The following is a 20,615-nucleotide window of genomic DNA, read 5'->3' as shown; positions in this document are numbered from 1 at the left end:
TCTGAAGTTCCGTCGGTTTGCTGCTGATGTGAGCCAGAAAGCGACCTTTGTGTCAAAACTGTGCTTGTGGCGATGCAACGTTGATGTCCAACCGTCTTCCTTTCAAATACGATCAAAGAGGACCTCGTGTCGAAGGAGGGCGAGGGCGGACAACATAGCGAGGTATCTTCCGTGTCGTCCTGGTAGTGAGCTGTCTGCTGTTCCGGTTATATCATCTTATACACAGTTAGATCTGACCACGTTTTCTGAGCTGACCTCAGGGTAGGGACTCACTCTAGAGCTCAAGATGGGGGGTTTTTTTCCTCCTTTTTTTTTCTTTTTTTCTCTTCCTGCTGTCTTTTTCTTTTCAAATTCGACAACGCGGTCGATTACATAGACATGTGAAGTGATATGGGTTCTCACGCGCCCAAATGCTGGGGCAGCTGAAGTCAAAGTCCTGCGCAGTAGGGACATGGTGCTCAGGGACCGAAGACATCATCGTCGCTGTGGCTCGAACCATATGAAGCTGTCCACCTGCAATTGTAGACTGATCTCAGCGGTAGTTTGGAGACTGAAGCTTTCCCGGGTAATCGTAGGAACACTCGGACTCGTCGCCCGCGTAAGCGTTGCGGGCTGTGTCAATCTTGTTCGCCCAGTGCTGCCAAACGACTTGGTCGTACCACTCAACCCCGTGAGGAGAGTACACCTCGTATACTTGGCTAACTTGACCGGCCTTCTCGAACTGGAACGAGGTCATGAGTTCTTCAACCCATTTGGAATGCTGTTCACCCTCACTGTTGAGCATAGTGTGAGCGATGATGCCTGTCAAGTGTCAGTTGAACGGTTGAGAATGATGTCGCTTCAAGTGTGGTGGGAGACTTACGATGAATCTTGCGGAAGTCTGGCGTGTTGAAAGAGTCTTCTTCGGCTGCAGGGTCCTCCCATTTGTATTCGATAGCGTGGCTGTTGTACAAGATCGAGGTCTGCGCCAAGAGCTGATGGATCAGAGCACTGCCGATCCCACCACGACGATGCTCCAGGCCGACAAAGACGGTGGCCTTGACCGTGGGAGATGAGTTGCCGGCGAGTCCTGTGATTCCTTTCTCGTATGGTTTCAGATATGCGAAACCACAGATGTTGTTTTCCGTGGACTCGTCTTCCTGTGACGCTGACTTTTTCCACTTCATGTACTGTCGGTATGCGTCCTGAGAGGGCCAATTTTTGGCATCCGTCAGATCGGCTCTCTGCTTGATTGCGACCACGAACGGGAGTTTCTCTCTCTGGCACTCATCAATCATGTATTCGAATCGGCGGGCCGAGGTTTGGACGGTGTCGACAATTTCGTGGTCATGGTCGGCCACGGCCGCGTTGTAAATCTGCGAGCAGCCACTGGCGTCGATAAGCTGAGCTGGTCGTAAGACACAGTCGTCCAGCAGCCTTTTCTCCTTCACGACGGAAACTGCATTGTCGTTTGACGTGGTTGCAATCTGGGTCGGCTCATCATCTCGTGCAGGCAAGCTGCGACGCTCCAGGTTCTCCTGACGACGACGCATGTAGTCTTCGCGAACGTTTATCTCACGATAGACGAACAAGTTGCTGGTCCAGTCACGACGACGATGAATCATCGAACCCCTCATTTTCTTTTCCTCATCGTAGTCGACGATAGTTTCGGGCTGCTCGACTCGTTCCAAGAGCTGTCCATTCGCTGGGTCAATGTCGTGATGATGATGGTTGGTAATCTCGTCAAGAAACGAGCTGGCTGAGTCCGCAGGCAGGTTGTTGATCCAGGCTTGGAAAGACGCGGAGGTGGACCCATTACAAATAAGGCCATTCGTCTTGTCGGAGGGAGTGCTGGAGCGTCTCGAGCCACGCTCATCGCTTGACGTGGTGTCGCCCGCCACACTGACATCCATGGACGGATGACTCTTCTTGGACTTAAGTTCCACTCCTAGTCTCTCTGGGAGTTCCTTCAGAGCCATTGGAGTTAGGGGCGTTGAACTCTTGGCGGGCTCGGCCGATTCCGTGTCGGAATCGGCATCATAGCTCATGCTGTTTGGGTTTTCGTACTCCAGATTTTGGGCGTCAACCTCAACATCGGGCTTAGTCTTGATCATGCGCAAATGAGGAGGGACGTATTCGTTGATCATACGTAGGTGAGGAGGGATGTATGTGGTCGATGGTTGTTGAGCCGCTGTATCATGCTTCTTGTCTTCGCCTTTCTGGGTCGTCTGGCGTTTGGTAACAACCTCAACCTCCTGCTTCTTCCACGTCTTCTGGGAGCTCTTGCTCACTGCAAACGATTGCTGTGTGACATGGAATTCAGAGACGCTGCTTTCAGATTCAGTAGCTGCTTGTGCAGCCTCTGGGCTGGACACTGTTTCGTTCCAAGAAGGGGGAGACCGCTTCCTGTCTGGAACTGGAAGATCCTTAGCCCAACGGATCGAGGTAGTCCGCTTGCTGGGCTCACTAGGTCTAATAGGTTTCTTCCAGGACAATGAAGCCTTATTTTGGGCATTTTTCCCGGTGTTCCGCTCGCTCACGCCTTGGGAGGACCAGCGAGCCGTAGACTGGCTGGAGTTGCTCTGGTGATGGTGCGCTTTGTTAGAGGCACGAGGGTAAGGGCTGCCTGGCTGGTTGAAGTGTGCACTTCTGCCACCGTCATGATGGTCCTTATCATGCTTTCGGTAGCTTCTGCTGTCGGCAGTCTTCATCTTGGCATCTCTTTTCTGGTCTTGGGTTGACATTATTGATGGCAGCTGTGGTAGTGAGCTTCCTCAAAGAGTTTGTTGGAGCTGTCTAATGAAGGACAGGTTAGTAAAGGCTTTTGAAAATATCTTATACAAAAAACCTGCGCATTAATTCACTTACTGGCTCTTCGTTTTTCACAGGCGTTTGTATGTGTTTGTGTGAGAATGTGTGAGTGTGAAAAAAGTGAGAAGAAAAAATTGCATGCGTGTGCACGTGTTGTTCTTGAACTGCAAAGGGCTATCAGCTTCCGGTGCTCAGGAAATTGGCGTGAATCACTAAAAATAGTGAGAAGGCGCGCCTGTTGGTGGAAGACTGACTTAGAAGAGGCCTACAAGGCGATTTCAGTATATGTGATGCGCTCTCTTCTTTTTGTGTGTCCTGAGGTGCGTGCGAAGACCAGTTGATGTGTATGGTTGAAGACTATGTGGCGAGAGGATAGGAAGAATGAAAGTTGATATGAGCTTGAGGGAGAAGAAGATTTGGTAGTAAGCCAGACTTTTTAGAGAAGAAAATATTTACACAACAGACTGGTGCCCAAAACAGGTAGGAGCATTTGTCCAGGTGCAGTAGGGCCTTCCTCCTCTGCTCAACTTACTGTCGCTCCTTCCTCCTCTCAACTTCTTCCAAGCACCACCACTGGCCAGAATTTTATGATATCTAGCCAAAGTATTGTTAGGTTGAGATGGTTTTGTGCTTTGTGACGAGACATTCATTAACACTGTTTGTAGGTAGTCTAAACATATTTACCACAGATGACTTCGTGATGTTGCACAAAGTATTGTTCACGGCTGCCAGCGATTACAGATGATGTATATATCAACAATATGATAGTCTCCATTCAGGCCGTACGAATTGCGCATGAAGCTACAAGCATGAGCTTGGTTAGAACACCGCCAGAAATTGGCGGCGGACGTCGTTGATCACGGTGAGCAGACTCGGTAAGCTCGGTGAGATGCGCTGGCGGGGCGGCATCTACTGGATCTAGGTTGACCGTCACCGAGACATAATCACGTGATCATTGACAGCCGTCAGGGGGTCGCCAGACAGTCTGGATGCGGGCACCGGCTCCTGTCAACTGCAATAGGACAGGTGCGGCATCATGAGCAACCCAAGAAGCCTAATTTCTCCAACTTGCCGCCTGTAGTCGAGATCTGCCCAGGGGATAAGTCCTTCGATTACGACTAAAATGTTGTCCATCCTCAGAAAAGCGCGTCTCAAGGACAAGGAGATGCGCATCCTTATGCTGTTGGTTGGGAACCCCTGTATGCTTGCCGTACATCTTTGCTGATGACATCGCATAGAGGTCTTGACAATGCTGGGAAGACGACGATAGTCAAGAAGATTATGGGTGAAGACGTCAACACAGTGAGCCCAACTCTGGGCTTTATCATCAAGACCATCGACTACGACGGGTATTGGGTCACGCCCTCCAGTCGTCAATTGCACAGCTAACAATGGGCCAGATACAAGCTAAACATATGTATGGCGTGCGCACGTAATGCTTTGGAGCCAGCTGTCTGACCGAAACAGGGGACGTTGGAGGCCAGAAGACGCTGCGCTCATATTGGCGCAACTACTTCGAGAAGACGGATGCGCTGATCTGGGTTGTCGACGCCACTGATCGATTGAGAATCGAAGATTGTAGAGAAGAGTTGCATGGTCTCCTCCAAGAAGAGGTTCGTCCGCCTTCCAACGACCTGTTTGGAGCAGGCGCGATCCTGGCGTGCTAACTGACCCCCGACCGGTTCGCAGCGGCTATCTGGTGCGAGTCTGCTTGTCTTTGCCAACAAGACGGACGTAAACGGATGCATGAGCGAGCAGGAGATACTACAGGTTCGGATATTGACACGCTCCTTGACAACTTTGTCGGAGATTTGGCTGACATCTCTCTCTTCCAGGGGCTGCAGTTGGAGGCGATTAGGACGCATCACTGGCATGTCTTACGATGCAGTGCCATGACGGGCACCAACCTCAAGGAAGGGCTAGCTTGGGTTGTGGACGATGCAAAGAAGAGGCTCTTTTTGTACTGAGTGCCAGAGGGCTTGTTTTGGGGTCGATGGCAGAGATGCCACGCTCATCCAGCCAGCAGCACACCCCCGAGTTGGAAGTTGGGATACCCAGGACAAGGTCGACGCGCGCATAACGGTCGCTGGGTCAAAAAAAATTAAAAAAAATAATAACAATATGAATGGCCAAAGGCAGGGAGTTCCAATCGTGTTCCAGAAGGGCGACCCCGGGAGAGGAGCGCGCCTGAAGGTCTGTGGTGGGTTCGGGGGTCGGGATCGACGTCTTGCTATGGTGAGAGGTAGATGGGACGCTCGAGTGTGCGAAAGAGACCACACACACGAGGGAGGAATAGGGGGTGGCATTCATTCCACAGCATTGTTCGCATCGCAATCGTAATCTATCCCTGAGGCTGAGAAACAGGGGCAGCTTTTGTGGATTGGGGTTGTTTGATTACCTACACACCCAAGGTAGGTAGGTAGGCAGCCTTGTGGTGTATGTGGTGATGCGTCTTGGTGCTGACAATCGGGGACCCTGGCCTGCTGCTCCGATGGTGCCCGAGAAGCAGAAATACGAGCGGGCCAACAGGCCATCGCGCGCCGCATGCTGCGGATGTATGTTAAGTACATTTGCATGCCGCCTGCAGAGCACTGCCGGTGGCTGCTCTCATCAGTTGTCTGCTGGGCGGGCAGGCTGTATGCCTGACCTCTTGAAGCAGAATCATTTTCATTCCTGTCATTCGCCGGAGAGAAATTTGGTGTGCGTTTTTCAAAGTCTTCAAGAAACGCGGATGCCCGGGTTCATCCCCTCGGTTATCATGGGTTGAAACGACGTGATTGAAACGGCGCAGATGGGCCAGTGAGGTGGACGACCTCAGGTACGGGGAACCCGCCTGTCCAATCGTGAGACAGGGGTTGCGAGTGTGGAGTAGAAAATGATCCATGCGTCTCGGATACGTACCCTGTTTGTTTTGGTCCTCGTTTCTAGCTACCTATGTCTGACTCTCGACTCGTCGAGGGTGGGCTCGGGGCGGCGAGCTGAAATAGGGGACGGTAGGTCTCGACAGCAGTAGTGCCAGACGCTTTTAAGAAAACAAAGAGCTCAAAGGCTGGAGTCGAAGCAGAAGAAGACGCACGACCAAAGAAATGTTCTGGGCGTTGTCGAAGGAAGACGGAGGGAGAGGGACAGGGAGGGGGAAGGCCATTGTTGACATTGCGCTCAATTTGGATCAAACCATTCATCGCTAGGCGCACGAGGTGGATGTCTGTGCCAACTCTGCGAGATTATTGGATGCGGCGCTACGCCTGACGGTACCTTACCTGACGTACAATCTGCCCAATTGACATGGCATGGCATGGCATGGCATGGCAGGGCACAGCTCTAGTAGCAGCACAAGCACGAGTGCGAGAGCACAGCAACAGCAGCAGCAGCAGCAGCAGCATCCGGAGGGCGAACCGTCGGCCTCTGTGCCGGCCTCTTCGCCGCTGCGCCGTGTGTCCAAATAAAAATCTGCTTCCTTCAAACTCTTCGTTCGTCAGCCAAAGTACCGCCGCTGCAGGTCCTTCCCCTCTGTCCGCCGTAGCTACGGATACGCAACTTCGCATCCTTCTCTCTTTCTCCCTGTTTACTTTGACCTCTCAGCCAGGTTTCCTCGAAACAAAACAATCCCCAACAACGCAGCACCCTGAACCTCCGGGTTTCTAACTTACCCCCGCCGCCGCCGCCACCCTCGCCAGACACTCGGAACCACTTCCAGTCAGTCTGCGCGTATCTGCTAGTCTAGGTGTTCTGTAACCAGAGTGACAGAGCTTCCCCGCTGTGCTGCACCGCTGCACTGCTGTACAGACAAAACACAGACACACAGACTGAAGTTGGTTGCCTTGGGGTTCCTTGCCCGCGCCGTCTCCGCCGCCGCCTCTGCTCCGCTTGGGTAGTTAGTGCGTAGTACCTTGCTTTGGCGCAACTGCCCACTCTTAGCGCCATCCATCCCATTCCATCCAAAAGGTGACGAACGCAAGGTACCTCCATCCTGTCCTACCTATCCTATCCCATCCCATCCCATCCCACCGCAGACCGAGTCCCAAAGGTGAGGTGGACGCAAAACCGAAAGAGGGACGGCAAAAAATTAGACAACATATCCTTCTCCAACAAGGACCTCACTACCTTACCTGCTCCTCTTGCCACGACATACAATTCTAACCGGGGGTAATCCTGCGCATACAGAAGACAGAACCACCTGTTTCCATTCCCTCCCCCACTTCGCAACCGTGTCGTGTCATGACTCTGCCTCCCGCCTCATCATGTCGGAACAAGCAATGGACGACGTCTCCAAGTTTCTGCAAGACGTCAAGGAGATGAATGCTCGTCGCACCGAAGAAGACGACGCCCGCCAACGCGAACTCGACGAGAAGATCCAGCAGGAGAAGAGGGAACGCCAGGCCCGCCGCGCCGGTACGTCTTGTCTGTGTTTCTCATGTCTGGTCCTCCTCCCCTCACATCACATCTCTCCCTTCCCCTTCCCTCACTGCTGCTCAGCTCTGTTCTGTTGCCTCGCCCTGCATCTATCTGTCTATCTATCTATCTGTCTGTCTCTGCCCTTTTTGTAAGCTTGCTTTTCTCTTCCTCCCCCACCCGCTTAGGGTACAGATACTGCTGCTCGGTATCGTTGTCGTGCTCATTCATCCATCTGCTCGTGCTGGGGGTGCCCGTGCCGTGCCATGCCATGCCGTGCCGTGCCATGTACAGGTTCAGGTTGCCCTGAAGGACCAGGAAGCGGAAGCCTGAGCGAGCTACTGATGGATGGAACGGCCACCACACCGGGCGAGACGCGAGCGACGCCCTCGACGCCTTGACGCTCACTCTCCCAAATGACCACAAACCACATACACACGGCCTCTTTCTCGTCTCGTGTTTTCCCATCCGCCTGGTGCTGTCAGAAACCCGGCAGCACACAACTTTCTGCAATTTTGCCATTGTCCCTCCCCTCGTCTCCTTGCACACGCCTTTTTGTGCTTTACAGCAAGATCTTTTCCCTCCGTTTTCCCTTCTCCATCCTGCTGGTTTCCTTCCCCCCTCGTCATCCCTTCTGACGACATTGACAGAACGCGCTCGATCCATTTCCCCTCAGAAATCATCTCCGGCCAATACCCCACCACCTTCGTCTCGAGGCAACAGCACCGCGCAACTTTCCGATGACCTGAGACTGTCCTCTCCTGGCCTCGAACAAACCGGCAGCCCTCGTCCCCACTCTCGCTCACGCGCAACACCGGCCCCCGACGCCATGGAGAGCTTGTCGACCTCCCCCACCAAGGAGAACGATTCCCCCCTCGACGCCGACAACAAGCCATTCAGCATGACGTCTCCAACCGGCGGCGGCGTGCAGGGAGCCCGCCCGCTGTCGTGGCAGAGACGCCCCAACTCGCAGCATTCCGATCGATCCAAGAGCCGTCCCTTGTCCGTTGTCGCCGCGGAGAATGCGGCCAGGACCTCGCCGAACCCCACGTCCGACCCCTCCTCCGCCACCGAACAGAACTTCTCTAGGGACCAGATCTCCCAGGCACTGGGCTCCAAAGACCCTGCTTGGTTCCGTCAGACCCCCGATCGTGCAAGCGTTGGCTCCGCTGCCAATCGCAAGACCCAGGTCGAGGATACCGACACCACCGACATGTCCTCCATGCGCGCGCACCAGCTTCCTGGCTTGAGCCGCAGCTCCTCAACGGACCTGCCGCCCGAACTTTCCAGTCCGACCAAGGAAAACAGGCTCGGTTCCCCACTCTCGCTGTCCAGTGCCCAGAGGCTTGACCCTCCGGCTGAAATTTCATCCGAGAACGACACAGTCGCACAGCGCCGCATGTCAGTCTTGTCCTCGGGCTCAGGTCGCGCGTCCCCCACGAGACCCGTCTCGCCTACCAAGGGTATGGGCGGCTTCGTCCAGAGTGCCATGATGAAGAGGTCAGACAGTGTCAAGAGATGGAGCGTGACGTCGCCCCCGGGGCTCGTACGCGCTGATTCGGCTACCACGAGCCGGGTCGGCGAGCCTAGGTCCCGTCCCCAGAGCATGTTCATGCGCGACGGCGCAGCTACGCCCACCGGCTCGTCCCACTCTCGCTCTCTTTCTCGTCCCGCGTCCCGACCATCCTCTCGCCCTTCCTCCCGCCCTACTTCGCGCCACAGCAACCAGGAATTCCAGGACGAGACCGAGACCACGCCCAAGGCCCCCGCCACAGCCCCGCCGACGTCAGAAGCCAAGCCCGACACCCGAGACGAAGAAGAGGAAAAGGTGACGCCGCCATCCAGCCCTTCAAAGACCATGGACACTAGGAGGTGGAGCCCTACGAAGGCGAGCTGGTTGGAAACAGCGTTGAACAAACCTGAGGCACCGAAGCCCAAGCCTCCACCAACGGCTAACCAGCCAGCCTGGATGGTTGAGCTCAACAAGGCCAAGGCGCACAAGGCTGCCAATCCCAGTGCTGATCTTGGTCGAACTGGCTCCGTGGCATCCAACAAGCATGAAGTCAACATCGGTGGGCTCATGCGGTCGTCGCCCATGGGCGGCCAAGAAGCGAAGCCGTCCGTCGGTGGGCTCAAGGGCATCTACGCACCAGTAAAGACTCACAAGACAGGCGGCAGCATCAGCAGCCCGAGTTTCCGCGGCAGCACCATCAAGAGCCCAACGAGTGAGGAGAAGCCGGAAGAAACGCCCGCTCCCGTGGAAATCCCGAAACGACCAACTGTCAGTGACACTCCGGCCGTGACCAAGGTCAAGCCCGAAACACCTCCAAAGAAGGATTTCAGAGCTGGCCTCAAATCTCGAAACGTCTCCGGAGATGCTGCGTCTTCCAAGGACCCAGCCAATGAGTTGCAGAGCGTCTTCGGCAATCTGCGCCGGACAAAGACGCAAAACTACGTTGCGCCGGATGAACTCAAATCGAACATCTCCCGTGGCAAAGCATCCCTGAACATTACGGGTGGCCCAAAGCCGAGTGATCTCAAAGATGAGTTCAAGGAGGCGATAATGAAGAAAAAGGAAGACTTTAAAGCTGCTCAGTCCCAAGGCAAAGGCGTAACTCGGGCCAAGTCCAATGCTTCGGAAAACCCCGTACCCGAGGCCCTGTTGAAGAGACATGCCCTGAGCAAGTCAATCTCGGGCAGATCAGAAGCGACATCGCCTTCCGCCATTGAACACCGCAAATCTGTCAGCGAACGATCAAAGCTTGTGACCAAGGACGAGCCGAGCGAGTCCATCCCCTCGCTTCGCTCCCCGTCGATCAAGTCCCCGACAAACAAATCACCTGACGTTCAGTCTCCGACAGAGCCGAGGCCTACGACGCCAACTCTTCAGAAAGAGACCAACGCTCCTGCCCGGCTCCAAGGACGTGCCGCTGCTGGTGGCTTGGCTGGTCGGTTCAACCCTGCGCTTGCGGGAATCCTGGCTCGTGGCCCTCCCCCTATGGCTTCTACCGGAGGACGTGAGGCCGAAAAGTCGGAGGAATCCGGCGGTGCAACCACCGAGCCCACGGCCCCGGGACCACAACTGACGCACATGACCAAGGGCCGTGCTCGCGGCCCGAAGAGAAAGGCCCCATCGTCCAAGGGCCTGTCCAACGCCGCTCCCGCCCCAGAGCCGGCAAACGAGCCCAAGCCTAGCCCAGTAGTGGCCTCACCTGTGAAGGAAGAGCCACCTGTTGTCGCCGAGGAACCAAAGAGCCCCCAGCGGGAAGCTCCGACGTCCATCCAGGCCCAGATAGCTGCCCAGGCAGCTGCCAAGAACAGGCCAGCGCCTCTCAAGTCCTTCGGAAAGCCTGCTGAGGCTCCGGTCGAGAAGCCCATTTTCCCCGCCAAAGAAGAAGAGCCCGTTCCAAAGCGCAGATCTCGGTCTCCTACGATGAAGCTCCAATCCTCTCCGATAAAACAACTCGAGGAGAAGCCCAACGAGCCCGCTTCTCAGCCCAGTTCACCCAAAAAGCTGGACATGAAGAGAGTGTCCATGTTCTTTGAAGAAAAGAACCAAGAGACGCCCAAGCCAGAGAGCCCCAAGAGGGAGAGCTTGAAGATGGATAGCCCGAAGAGAGAGGAGCCAAGGGCGGATAGCCCAAAGAGAGAGGAACCAAAGGCGGATAGCCCGAAGAGAGAAGAACCTAAGACGGAGAGCCCGACGAGGGACGATGAGCTCAAGAGACAAAGCTCGGCTACAATGCCCAGCATCAAGCCTAAGCCGGTTTTTGAGAAGTCCTTCAGTCCCCCACCACAGAAGACTGAGGAAGTCTCTCCTGTCAAGACCTTCGGGCGCCCCCTGCCTGAACCGACGTCAAGCCCTGCAAAGAAGTCGTTTTCTGATAGCGTGGATGAATCTTCCCCTCCTGCCAGGACCTTTGGACGACCCTTGCCCGAACCTACACCTAGGTCGCCTATCCGGTCTCCTGTACGGTCGCCGTCCAATGATCAAGCGGACAGCCCACATGTGGCGCCTCTCAGAACTTTCGGACGGCCCTTGTCAAGGCCCAGCTCACCTCAGAAGTCGAACGACAAGGTCGATAGCGAGCCAGTGGTATCCGTCAGGAATGCTGCGGCGATGTTTGGTGGTTCTGTCGTTCAGTCACCACCTCTTGAGATACGGTCGCGATTTGACAACCCTGCGTCCCCGGTCCAAAGGTCCAGCACCCCTCCTTCAAGGGGCTCTGCCAGGCCTTTGCCAATCCCGCCGAAACCTTCGTCCCCTACGCCTGTCGCTTCGCCCGTCCGATCCCCGACCAAGTCGAGCTCGGAAGTCTCGGCCTTGCTGGACGACTTCTTTGGCACACAGCGACCGCAAAGAGAATACCGTCTTGACACTGCCGAGGTATTGATGAACAAGCCCCGTGTCCGCGATATCCAAAGCCAGGGCGCAAGACTCTTCCAGATCACGGGCGATGGCAAGAAAATCCCCGTCCCGGCGCATAATGAGCGCATCCTGTTTGAACGGGAAATGTATATCTGCGCCAACGTCTTCACCAACGAGGCCGGCAGGAAGGAAACGGAGGTGTACTTCTGGGCCGGCGATGAAGTACCGGAAGCTACCATGGAAGATGCTGCTCTGTTTATCAACCGTGAGGCTCGCTCTCTCGGCGGCAAAGTCGTCAAGATGCGCCAGGGCAGAGAGACGCCGGAGTTCATCATGGCGCTTGGCGGCATGATCATCACCCGCCGCGGCACCGGTGCCAAGTTTGACTCGTTGGCGCCCAGCATGCTCTGCGGCCGCCGCATGCTCGGCCAGGTCGTGTTCGACGAGGTCAACTTCTCATCCACGAGTCTCTGCTCCGGGTTCCCATTCCTCATTACGCAGTCAGGAAAGTGCTATCTTTGGAAGGGCAAGGGAAGTGACGTAGACGAGCTGAGTTGCGCCCGCCTCATAGGTATGGACTTGAGCCTGATGGGCGAGCTTCTGGAAATCGAGGACGGCAGCGAGCCGGACAGCTTCTGGGCCATCTTCAATGACGGTACGAAACCGCATTCCGCCGACCACTGGCGGTTGAAGTCCAATTACGACAAGTATTGCCAAAGACTGTTCCGCTCGGACGCGTCTGCAGCCCAACAGGTGAGGCGTTCCGTACTAATCAACCGTCTATGAATCGATCATGACTGACATCAATCGCAGGTCTACGAAATCAGCCCTTTCACTCAAGCCGACCTGGATCCCTCGGGCATCTACGTACTGGATGCATTCTTTGAGATGTACATAATTGTCGGCAGAACGGCGCAGAGCCAGTACGGTTCCTTCCGCAACGCCCTGGATTTCGCACAGGAGTATGCCATTCTGGCCAGTGGCATGGAAGACCGCCCCTTCATCCCCATCTCGACAGTGGTGTTGGAGGGTATTCCGAAAGACCTAAAAAGCGTGTTCCGGAAGTGGCGGGACGAGGCCAGCCCGACCATCATGCCTCAGAAGACGTCCGGGCTGAAGCGCGGCAGGAGTCTGCGCGTCGTTCCCCTCACCCATGCACTGCAGGCGATGAGTGAATGAAACATCGGTTCTCCCAAGGAAAACAAACCAAAGAGACGGGGGGGGCGACGGGGCAGCGCATGATGTTTTCGAAAGCTAGCAGGCAATGAAGGACGGCGGATGGGCGTGCTCACTTTCTATTGCCAAATACCCGAATGCTTGGAGGTAGAGCAGCACGTGCGTACAGAGTTGGAGGATTGGAAGAGTATTTGTACATGATTGTTGTCGCATTTGCAACTGGTTCGGGGAAGAGACAAGGACGGAGGCGGTTGGCGACGGGCGTTTATTTATATTTTTACCACTCCCACCGGTTCAGGCTGCTTGCTGGGGACATTATTCATCGTCCACGATGGCCATTGTTGGGCCGGCATCGTGAATGGGGGAAATACTGAACGCATTTGAAATAAACAGACTGGGGCCGCCAGAGAGTGAGCGAGTGAGTGACTCTCTCGGTGATGCAAGGACATTGTCGATTTGCGCGAGTCCGTCCATCCGTCGCGATCATTCAGTCCGCTTTCCAACCCGACCTCGCGGGTGCTGTCATACCAGACACAACAACAATATGAATGGGGACACCAGGCCATGGCTGGGGACACACTTGATCAATTCAGCGTCAAACACTAATGTACCAACGGTAACGAAGAGACCCCCCTCATCCTCCGCAACGAACTTCATCAACGCCGATAGCTATGGACGTGGACTAACGTGGACTAACACCCTCCAAGCAACAACTTCCGAAGTCCGGCGTGCCTAGTGCAGCGAAACCCACTTTCAATGCATTTGTTTCTCCTCCCATGTCTCTTCCTCTGTGTGTATGTGTGTGTTTGTGTGTTGCAATGTTGATGATGACTTGGGTATATTGAGTCTTTGCACAAACTCTTAGTCTGGGCAATTACCCTCTCTCTTCTTCTATTGCTCCATACACATACACCTCCCCTGAAAAAAGCGCCGCGAAAACCGAGCATAGTACCTCATGACTCGTCCTCGGTGTCAGTGTTTGTCTCGCTTGTGTCATCCTCGACGTCGTCATCTGTGCCGCTCTCCTCGTCCGAGTCCTCCTCCACTTTCCTGCGCGGCTTGGTTGCACCCGGTACGCTGCCGCCCTTAAGGGCTTGCATCTGTCCGGCTATCGAGTCTGTGGCGGTTGTTAGCATTTTGTGTGCGGGTGGGAGGGAGGTCTTGAAAAAGTTGGGAGAAAGTGGCGCTACATACCTTCGTCGGGCTCGCTGATATCATCTTCGGCAACCATGGCCGCTGCCTTGCTCGCCTCCTCGACAACGAGGGTGACCTCCATCTTGGTATCGAAGCCGACGTAGCTGTCACATACGACGTGCATAACAAATGTGTAGTGACCAGCTTGTGGAGGAGCGGCGAACTGGGCCTTGAGGGTTTGCATATTGAAGGTGGGCTTGCCGTCTTCGCCAAAGATGGGTTGGTCGAACTGGGTGAAGGTGAAGGGGGGCACAGCCATCTTGCCCTGCTTGGAATCGGTCAAGAAGACATACCACTTGGGGGCATGATCGCGGGCGAAGTAAGGGGCGTGAGCGAGGGGGGGCAGAATGGGTTTGTCGTCGACGGGGATGGGTTGACCGTCGGGACCCTTCACGGTCTTCTTCTTGCGGCCAAGGTAAGCCTCGAGATCGTCTTCGGGGGGGTCAATGTCTTCCAGGTCCAGCTCATTGATCTCGGGGACGTTCTCGCTGCCAGGGGGGACGATGCGTCCCTTGACGACGAGGGTGACGAGGGAGGAGGGGATGATGAAGCGCTCGCCGGTGACCTTAAAAAAGGCCTTGGCGACACGGAGCTGGGGCAATTGGCGGGCGACAGTGACGGCGGACTTGTACTGGTCCTCGGAGAGAAGCTTGTTGCGCACGACCATGTTCCTGCGGAGGTCGTCGGGCAAGTCCATGAACTGCTGGAGGGAAACGTGAACCTTTGAGTCACCTCCCTCGACCTGGCGGACGATGTCCTGAGTGAAGTGAGGCAGCTGCAGGAGCGGCGAAGCCTTGGGGGGCAGGGCCTGAATCAGGTGCTGGCTTGTGGAGTAGGCGGCAAGGATGGGACCGGTGCTACCGTAGGCTTGGGCAATGGCAGAGAACGACCGGGTGAGGGCGTGGGCAATGGGGGCAACTTCGTACTTGGCGCTGTCGAGGGCCGAGTCCTCGAGCTCGACGCGGCCAAGGTAAGACCACAGCAGAGCCAGGGCCTTCCGGCGCACGCCGCTGTCGAGATCTTCGAGAGCCTGCCTGTCCTTCTGAGAGAGCCCAGCCTTCTCGGCGTTGGCGAGCAGCTTCGACTCGAGCTTGGAAAGGCCAGACTCGGCCTTGTCGCCCTTGAGGACGGCGTCGAATTCCTTGCCGCTGCTCAGAGCGGTGATGACACCGCCCTCGTCAACGTTGTCGTCGTAAGCACGGAAAAGGTTGTTGGCACTCTCCATAAGCACGCCGTCCTTGGACATGCGCTGAGTGCCGTACCACCACGAGCCGACCAGGTAAGGCAGGAGAACGCCTAGGAGCAGCGTGTAGGCGAGGACGACGTACTTGCCGTTGCCGTCGGAGATCATGAACTGAGGAAGGGCAATTCCAATACTGAAGCTTTGCTTCCCGTCAGGGTGGCCGTACTGAATGAAGTTGTTGCGGATCTCCTCGTCTGTGAGGGCCTGGTAGGCCTTTGAAATTTCGACATAAGCGTCATTGAGGGACTCAATGGTCTCGTTCTTGGCCGGGTCAGGCTTGACCTTGTCGGGGTGCAGTCTCCTCGAGAGCTGCTTGTAGACCTTCTTGATCGTTTTCTCGTCCGCAGACTGGGTTTGGGCGTGTCAGCATTTGGGAGGGAAACGAATACACGAGTCAAGGGTGAATAACATACATCAGAGATGCCGAGAATATCGTAGGGGTTCCAGATCTTCTGGGTGACGGTCTTGGTGTGGATGATGAGGTAGATCATGCCGGCCATGACGGCGAGGCCGACGAGGACGGCAATGATGCGCACGATGCGGCGCTGCTTCTTCTGGTGCGCCTTGCGCTGCTTGTCGATGAGGTCGACATGTTCGGGCTTGAAGTCGCTCTGGATGCGCGGGGCCTTGGCCTCGATGTCCTTGGAGGGGAAGACGAGGGTGTAGCCAAGCGGCAGGGTGATGATGCTGCTGATGGCGAGGATGAAGAAGGGATAGAACTGCGCCTCGGCATCGTACGAGTAGTCGGAACTCATGTTGGCGACGTGGCGACGAGCCCGCGAGCTCCGAGGACGGTGCGAATGACGGTAAAAGCGGCCTTTTGGGGGGGAGGCTATGGGACGTCGTGGTCGAAGTCGAGGTTTCTCGAGGGGTTGTGTGGTGTTACGCAGCGCGCGGATCGGGACACGTCGCTCGCTACCTTTTGGCGCCCGTGAAACCAAAAAAGATAAAGAAAAAAAAGGGTGGTCACGGCTGGCCTACTTAGACCTTAAGCTCGGTATTCGCCTGACGAGAACCAAAAAGAAAAACAGAGCAAGAATAGGAATAAATAGAAGTAAGGAACTGTAATGCAGGCCTGTATACTTGCTCTCTCTTGGTCTCTCTGTCTGCTTGTTTCTTTCCAGGTCAGAACTTCCGAGGGTGGAGGATGATGGAGGGGGTAGGGAGTTGGAGGTGAAGTGTCCGCAAGAGCTCAGTCACCACTTTCTTTTGACAATCGTGGCCTCGAAATAAACTGGCGCTGTGGTCCTACAGGCGGTGGTAGTTTCCGGAAATGCGAGCAGGGGTCGCTCCCTCAGCACCTACCTATCTCACTATGGGAGGTACCTGAATGGATCCCCTGGTACAGAGCACTGTCTGTACCTTACAGTGCTGTGCCAGTCAGAGCGGTCCCTCTCAAGGACCCACACCCGCCCCAAGCTTGCAAACCTTGTCATGCCTTCGACACGGCAAATGGATTATCTGTCCTTCCCCAACTTGGAGGGTTGAACCATCAACTACTAAGGTACCTTACCTCGTACCAGTCTAGTTACTAGGTACGTAGAAGCAGGTGGGTGGCTCCATTACTCTTGTTCGCCCCCAGATACCCGTCGAGCCGCCGAACCGGCTATGTAAGTCGTTATCTGCAACCGTATAACGGCCGGCTTGCAGGAGTCTTGTTTGACGTGCGGTTGCATCAAGAGCTCGTCGTCGCTCGAACACTGTGACCGACTTCGATCTAATAGTGATCATCACATCCCCCAGAAGTAATGCTTCGGATCGCAGTCAAAGATGCTCTATCGAATCGCATGTCAAAACGCCAAGCTATGCTACAACCTGTATAGGCCCAGTCCTCCATTTTCCCCCTATTGTATATACCAACGTTCCTTTCTGCTTGGTCAGCGACCCTAATCCATCTTTGGCCCGTTCCTGTACTCGCGCTCTTTGTCATCGTACTCCTCTTCGTCGTCAATGATGGCCTCCTCGTTCTCCTCGTTCTCAAGCAACGTCTCCCCCTCAGCGTCCGTGGTCTCGTCGTCGACATCCGTGTTGCCCGAGATGAGCAGGCTCCTAAGGTCATCCTCGCTGAGGATCGTCTCGATACTGCCCCTACGGATCCACGGCCGCGTCTCGCGCCGCCCTTGCTCAATCAGCCTCTCCACTTTCAATCGGTTGCCTACAAACTTCAGGATCGGGTACCCGCGCTGCTGACCCTCGTGGATCATGCGCGCCAACCGCGGCGGGTCCGGGTCTGAGAGGATATGGTAGAAGTCCGAGGCCACCGTCTTGGGCCAAATGGTGACGGTGCCGCTGAACGTCTGCAGAAAGAGCTGCGACCAGTCCTGGCCAAGCGGCCGTGGAAGCAGCTCGGCATGCCGGATGAACTTGAGCCATTTCGTCATGTCCAGCTTGAGGTAATGCTCCACGGCAGACATGACATATCCGCCGCGCCAGCCTTTGCCCTTGCGGTGCGTGACCGGATGGCCGACGGATCCGCGTGACGAGAAGAAGAAGAGGTTGATGTGCGGGTTGACCTGGCTGACGATGGTGAAGTTGACGTTGAAGTGCAGGTTAAGCGCCTTGATCGGAATATCGGTCCGTAGGCTGCCGTCCTTCCACTTGTGCCCGAACGAGTAGGGCACCAGCGTGCCGTCGCGCTGCTTCATCATCAGCACGACGGGGTTGAGGATGCCGGGCACGGCGGCGGACGCAAGCACAGCCGACCAGATAACGCAGTCCGGGCTGGTGAGGTAGTTGCACAAGATGGTGGGCGAGTGTGGATCGGCCGGCACGCACGACACGTTCAGGATACGGCCCGTCCGCTCGTATGCCTCTCGGAACGTCATCGAGCCCCGCGTCCACCAGCTACACTGCTTGGCCCAGTCGACCGAGTCGAACCGGGCCCCCGTCTTCCACCAGCGAGGGATCCACGTCCAAAAGGTCTCGCGACACGCCGTGATACGGTGGGCGAGTGCTGGCACGAGCAGCTGCTTCAGCTCGTCGTTGGTGCGGGTCGCCACCAGGGCCGCGACCAGAGCACCGCCGCTGGTACCGGTAATTACGTCTGGTAGGAGGTCTGCCTCGAGGAGAGCCTTGATGACTCCGAAATGATAATAGGCGAACGACGCCCCGCCAGACAGGCAGAGAGCAGTTCGTCCGTAGTTCGTATGCATGCCCTTGAAAATGGACCGCTTCTCTTCCATCGATAACTGCTTCGTATTGAGAATGAACCTGATGCTTCTCTCCACTGCGGGGCGTCAGTCAGTCGTCTCATACCTCGAGAGAAGAACCGACATACCTTCGTCAATAAAGTTCTGGACCAGGTTCTTGGTGCCGTAGTACGTCTGACTGTACAGCCTGGGATTCTCGACGCCAACAAAGTTACTCTTCACGCAAGCCGAGAGCAAGGCATGAAGCTCCTCGACAGCAGGCTTGCTCTGGGCCGTGTTCTGGCCCTCATTGCCGGGGTCCTCGTTCTCATGCGCCTCGGCCCTCTGCCTGCACTTGCGCATCTGCTCCCACACCCGCTTGACCGTTTTGGAGTCGTAGTAGGCAAAGTCGTTCTCCTCCTTCCACCGCTGTCGGTCGAGATAGCTGTCCAGCTCCTTGGCGGCCACGACCCAGTCACGGTAGTTGTTGGTTCGGCGCATGCTCCGGCGCAGTCTCTCGCGAGTACCGCGCCAGGTTACAAAGTGCTCGTATACCCAAATGTACAGCCGGGTGTAGAGATATGTCATGGCCAGGGCGGCAAGCCAGGCACCGACGAAGAAGAGCATGGGCCACTTGAGGAGGGCGTAGAATATGCCCTCGCGGGTCTCGTCCTTTGTACGCGTCCCGAGGAGAGCCTCGGCAGCGCCCTTGGCCCTGTTCCTCCGCCTGCGGGACCCCCTCTTGACGATCCTCTGGTTGACAGGCGCCCAATCGTTCTGCGCCGTGATGAACATTTTGTGCTGGGTCGTCGACCCGTTGTGCGCTCCGCCGTTGCTGAAGGAATGGTTCAGAGCTGGGCCAGGTGCCACGACGTCGCCGGCAGCGGCAGCGGCCGCCGCCGCAACGGCGTGCGGATCGTCCCTCTCATCCTCGTAGATGGAGCCTCTATTCGTGACGTCGAGCGAGCTGCTGCTCCTTAAGCCGGGGGACCGCAGCGATGTCGTTTCGTCCGGAGACTGCAGCGGGTCGGGGGCCTGGAGGGCCTGGATGAAGGCAGCAAGGTCAGCATCGTCGAGAAACTTTGTATCGAAGTCGGGCAGGCCTTCGGTGGTGAAGGTCTCAGGCGGGAAGCCGTAAACGTCTGTGTTGCTGCCGCTGCTTTGGGCAAACGAAACTCTGGGTTGGTGCTCAGCCATGTCTGCGGGCTGTGTCGTTTATCGGGTCTAAGCGCATGATACAGCAGCGGGCTGATAGGGGGTAGAATGTCGTCAAGATGCGAGAGGGAGAGACACGATGATGGGTTACCGGCAACGCCCCTGGGAGAAGCAATGGATGCTCGGTAGAGAAAGGGGAAGTGTCAGTGGTGTGGGCGTGGACGTGGATGTGATTGTGCAGGTGTGTAAGTGCGCGTCGCGTGAATGGTTAATTGCGTGAGTAACACCTGGGTCAGCGGCAGAGAATAGGTACTGATCGGTCAGTGTCTGCAGATGAATGGGTGATTATTTGGGGGGGTAGACGTTCAGGTGTTTAGTCGTACAGCTGTTTGTTGGGGGGGAAAGCTAAACGGTTGTTGGTATGTCACTTTTGTGCCGGAAGCTTTGCTTTCGATGGCCGGCGTTCCTCCTCCTCCTCCTCTTCCCTCCTCTCCCTCCTCCTCCCCAGGGAATGCAATGTACGCCCGTGATGCCACGGGTCGGATGACGTCGGCAGTGGCTCTCAAATTGGATTTCGTTGGGGGGCGGCGAGACTCAAGTCTACCGAGGTAGGTAGCAGACAATTGCGCACTACTGGCTCCGCCGAACCGTCTATGCCTGGGTAGCCACAAGGAAGCAGTGGCCCGTGGGGGGCGTTTTCTTCAGTGGACGCCGTGCCTGGAAGAGGCAGTCAAGCGCATTCAATAGACCACACACAGTAGGTACATACCTCAGTACAGACACGCCACCACCAAGATCCTGGCAAGACACTCTCTTGGCTTATCTTACGTGAGGTAAGCAAAAGGGGATGGGGTGTTCCCCCGTCAATGCTGTTACTTTGGCCAGTGTACTCCGGAATCATCTGGAAACCTTTACCTAGGTATCTTCCTTCCCACTTGTATGTGACCTCCCTTACCACCGCCGCCGCAGTCAACCAGAATCGAAAAGTCTCCAGATCGGGGCATCGGGATCGCGAGGTAGAACAAGGCCCCGCCCGGTTCACTGTGCGGGCAGGGTGGCAGGCGTACCCCCAAACCCCGACAAAAATACCACGTAGACGTGGATAAAGATAAAAGATGGACAGAGCGCAGTGGGCCCTGTCTTTCAGTGATCAACGAGGCTGAGCGAG

At 56.0% G+C, this 20,615-nt stretch overlaps 5 protein-coding genes across 5 annotated transcripts; 2 read left to right on the top strand and 3 right to left on the bottom strand.

Annotated features, from left to right (window-relative positions):
* Positions 1 to 532: 532 nt before the first annotated feature.
* Positions 533 to 2,723, bottom strand: CH63R_03124 (uncharacterized protein; the record flags this gene model as incomplete). Its single annotated transcript, XM_018298099.1, has 2 exons — positions 533 to 801; positions 863 to 2,723. 2 exons carry the CDS (start codon positions 2,721 to 2,723, stop codon positions 533 to 535), a joined length of 2,130 nt encoding a protein of 709 aa, XP_018162915.1.
* Positions 2,724 to 3,913: 1,190 nt separating this feature from the next.
* Positions 3,914 to 4,457, top strand: CH63R_03123 (ADP-ribosylation factor; the record flags this gene model as incomplete). The annotated part of the gene is made up of 3 exons (XM_018298098.1): positions 3,914 to 3,972; positions 4,029 to 4,162; positions 4,258 to 4,457. 3 exons carry the CDS (start codon positions 3,914 to 3,916, stop codon positions 4,455 to 4,457), a joined length of 393 nt encoding a protein of 130 aa, XP_018162914.1.
* Positions 4,458 to 7,031: 2,574 nt separating this feature from the next.
* CH63R_03122 (Gelsolin) lies at positions 7,032 to 12,730 on the top strand (the record flags this gene model as incomplete). The annotated part of the gene is made up of 3 exons (XM_018298097.1): positions 7,032 to 7,182; positions 7,833 to 12,304; positions 12,365 to 12,730. 3 exons carry the CDS (start codon positions 7,032 to 7,034, stop codon positions 12,728 to 12,730), a joined length of 4,989 nt encoding a protein of 1,662 aa, XP_018162913.1.
* Positions 12,731 to 13,680: 950 nt separating this feature from the next.
* Positions 13,681 to 15,919, bottom strand: CH63R_03121 (DnaJ domain-containing protein; the record flags this gene model as incomplete). The annotated part of the gene is made up of 3 exons (XM_018298096.1): positions 13,681 to 13,844; positions 13,922 to 15,512; positions 15,578 to 15,919. The coding sequence occupies 3 exons, from the start codon at positions 15,917 to 15,919 to the stop codon at positions 13,681 to 13,683; spliced, it is 2,097 nt and encodes a 698-aa protein (XP_018162912.1).
* Positions 15,920 to 17,050: 1,131 nt separating this feature from the next.
* CH63R_03120 (Patatin-like phospholipase domain-containing protein) lies at positions 17,051 to 19,489 on the bottom strand (the record flags this gene model as incomplete). Its single annotated transcript, XM_018298095.1, has 2 exons — positions 17,051 to 18,390; positions 18,442 to 19,489. 2 exons carry the CDS (start codon positions 19,487 to 19,489, stop codon positions 17,051 to 17,053), a joined length of 2,388 nt encoding a protein of 795 aa, XP_018162911.1.
* Positions 19,490 to 20,615: the final 1,126 nt, after the last annotated feature.

Source organism: Colletotrichum higginsianum, chromosome 2 (assembly GCF_001672515.1).
Source record: "Colletotrichum higginsianum IMI 349063 chromosome 2, whole genome shotgun sequence".
Classification (NCBI taxonomy): Eukaryota; Fungi; Ascomycota; class Sordariomycetes; order Glomerellales; family Glomerellaceae; genus Colletotrichum; species Colletotrichum higginsianum.
This window is presented reverse-complemented; position numbering and strand designations above follow the sequence as displayed.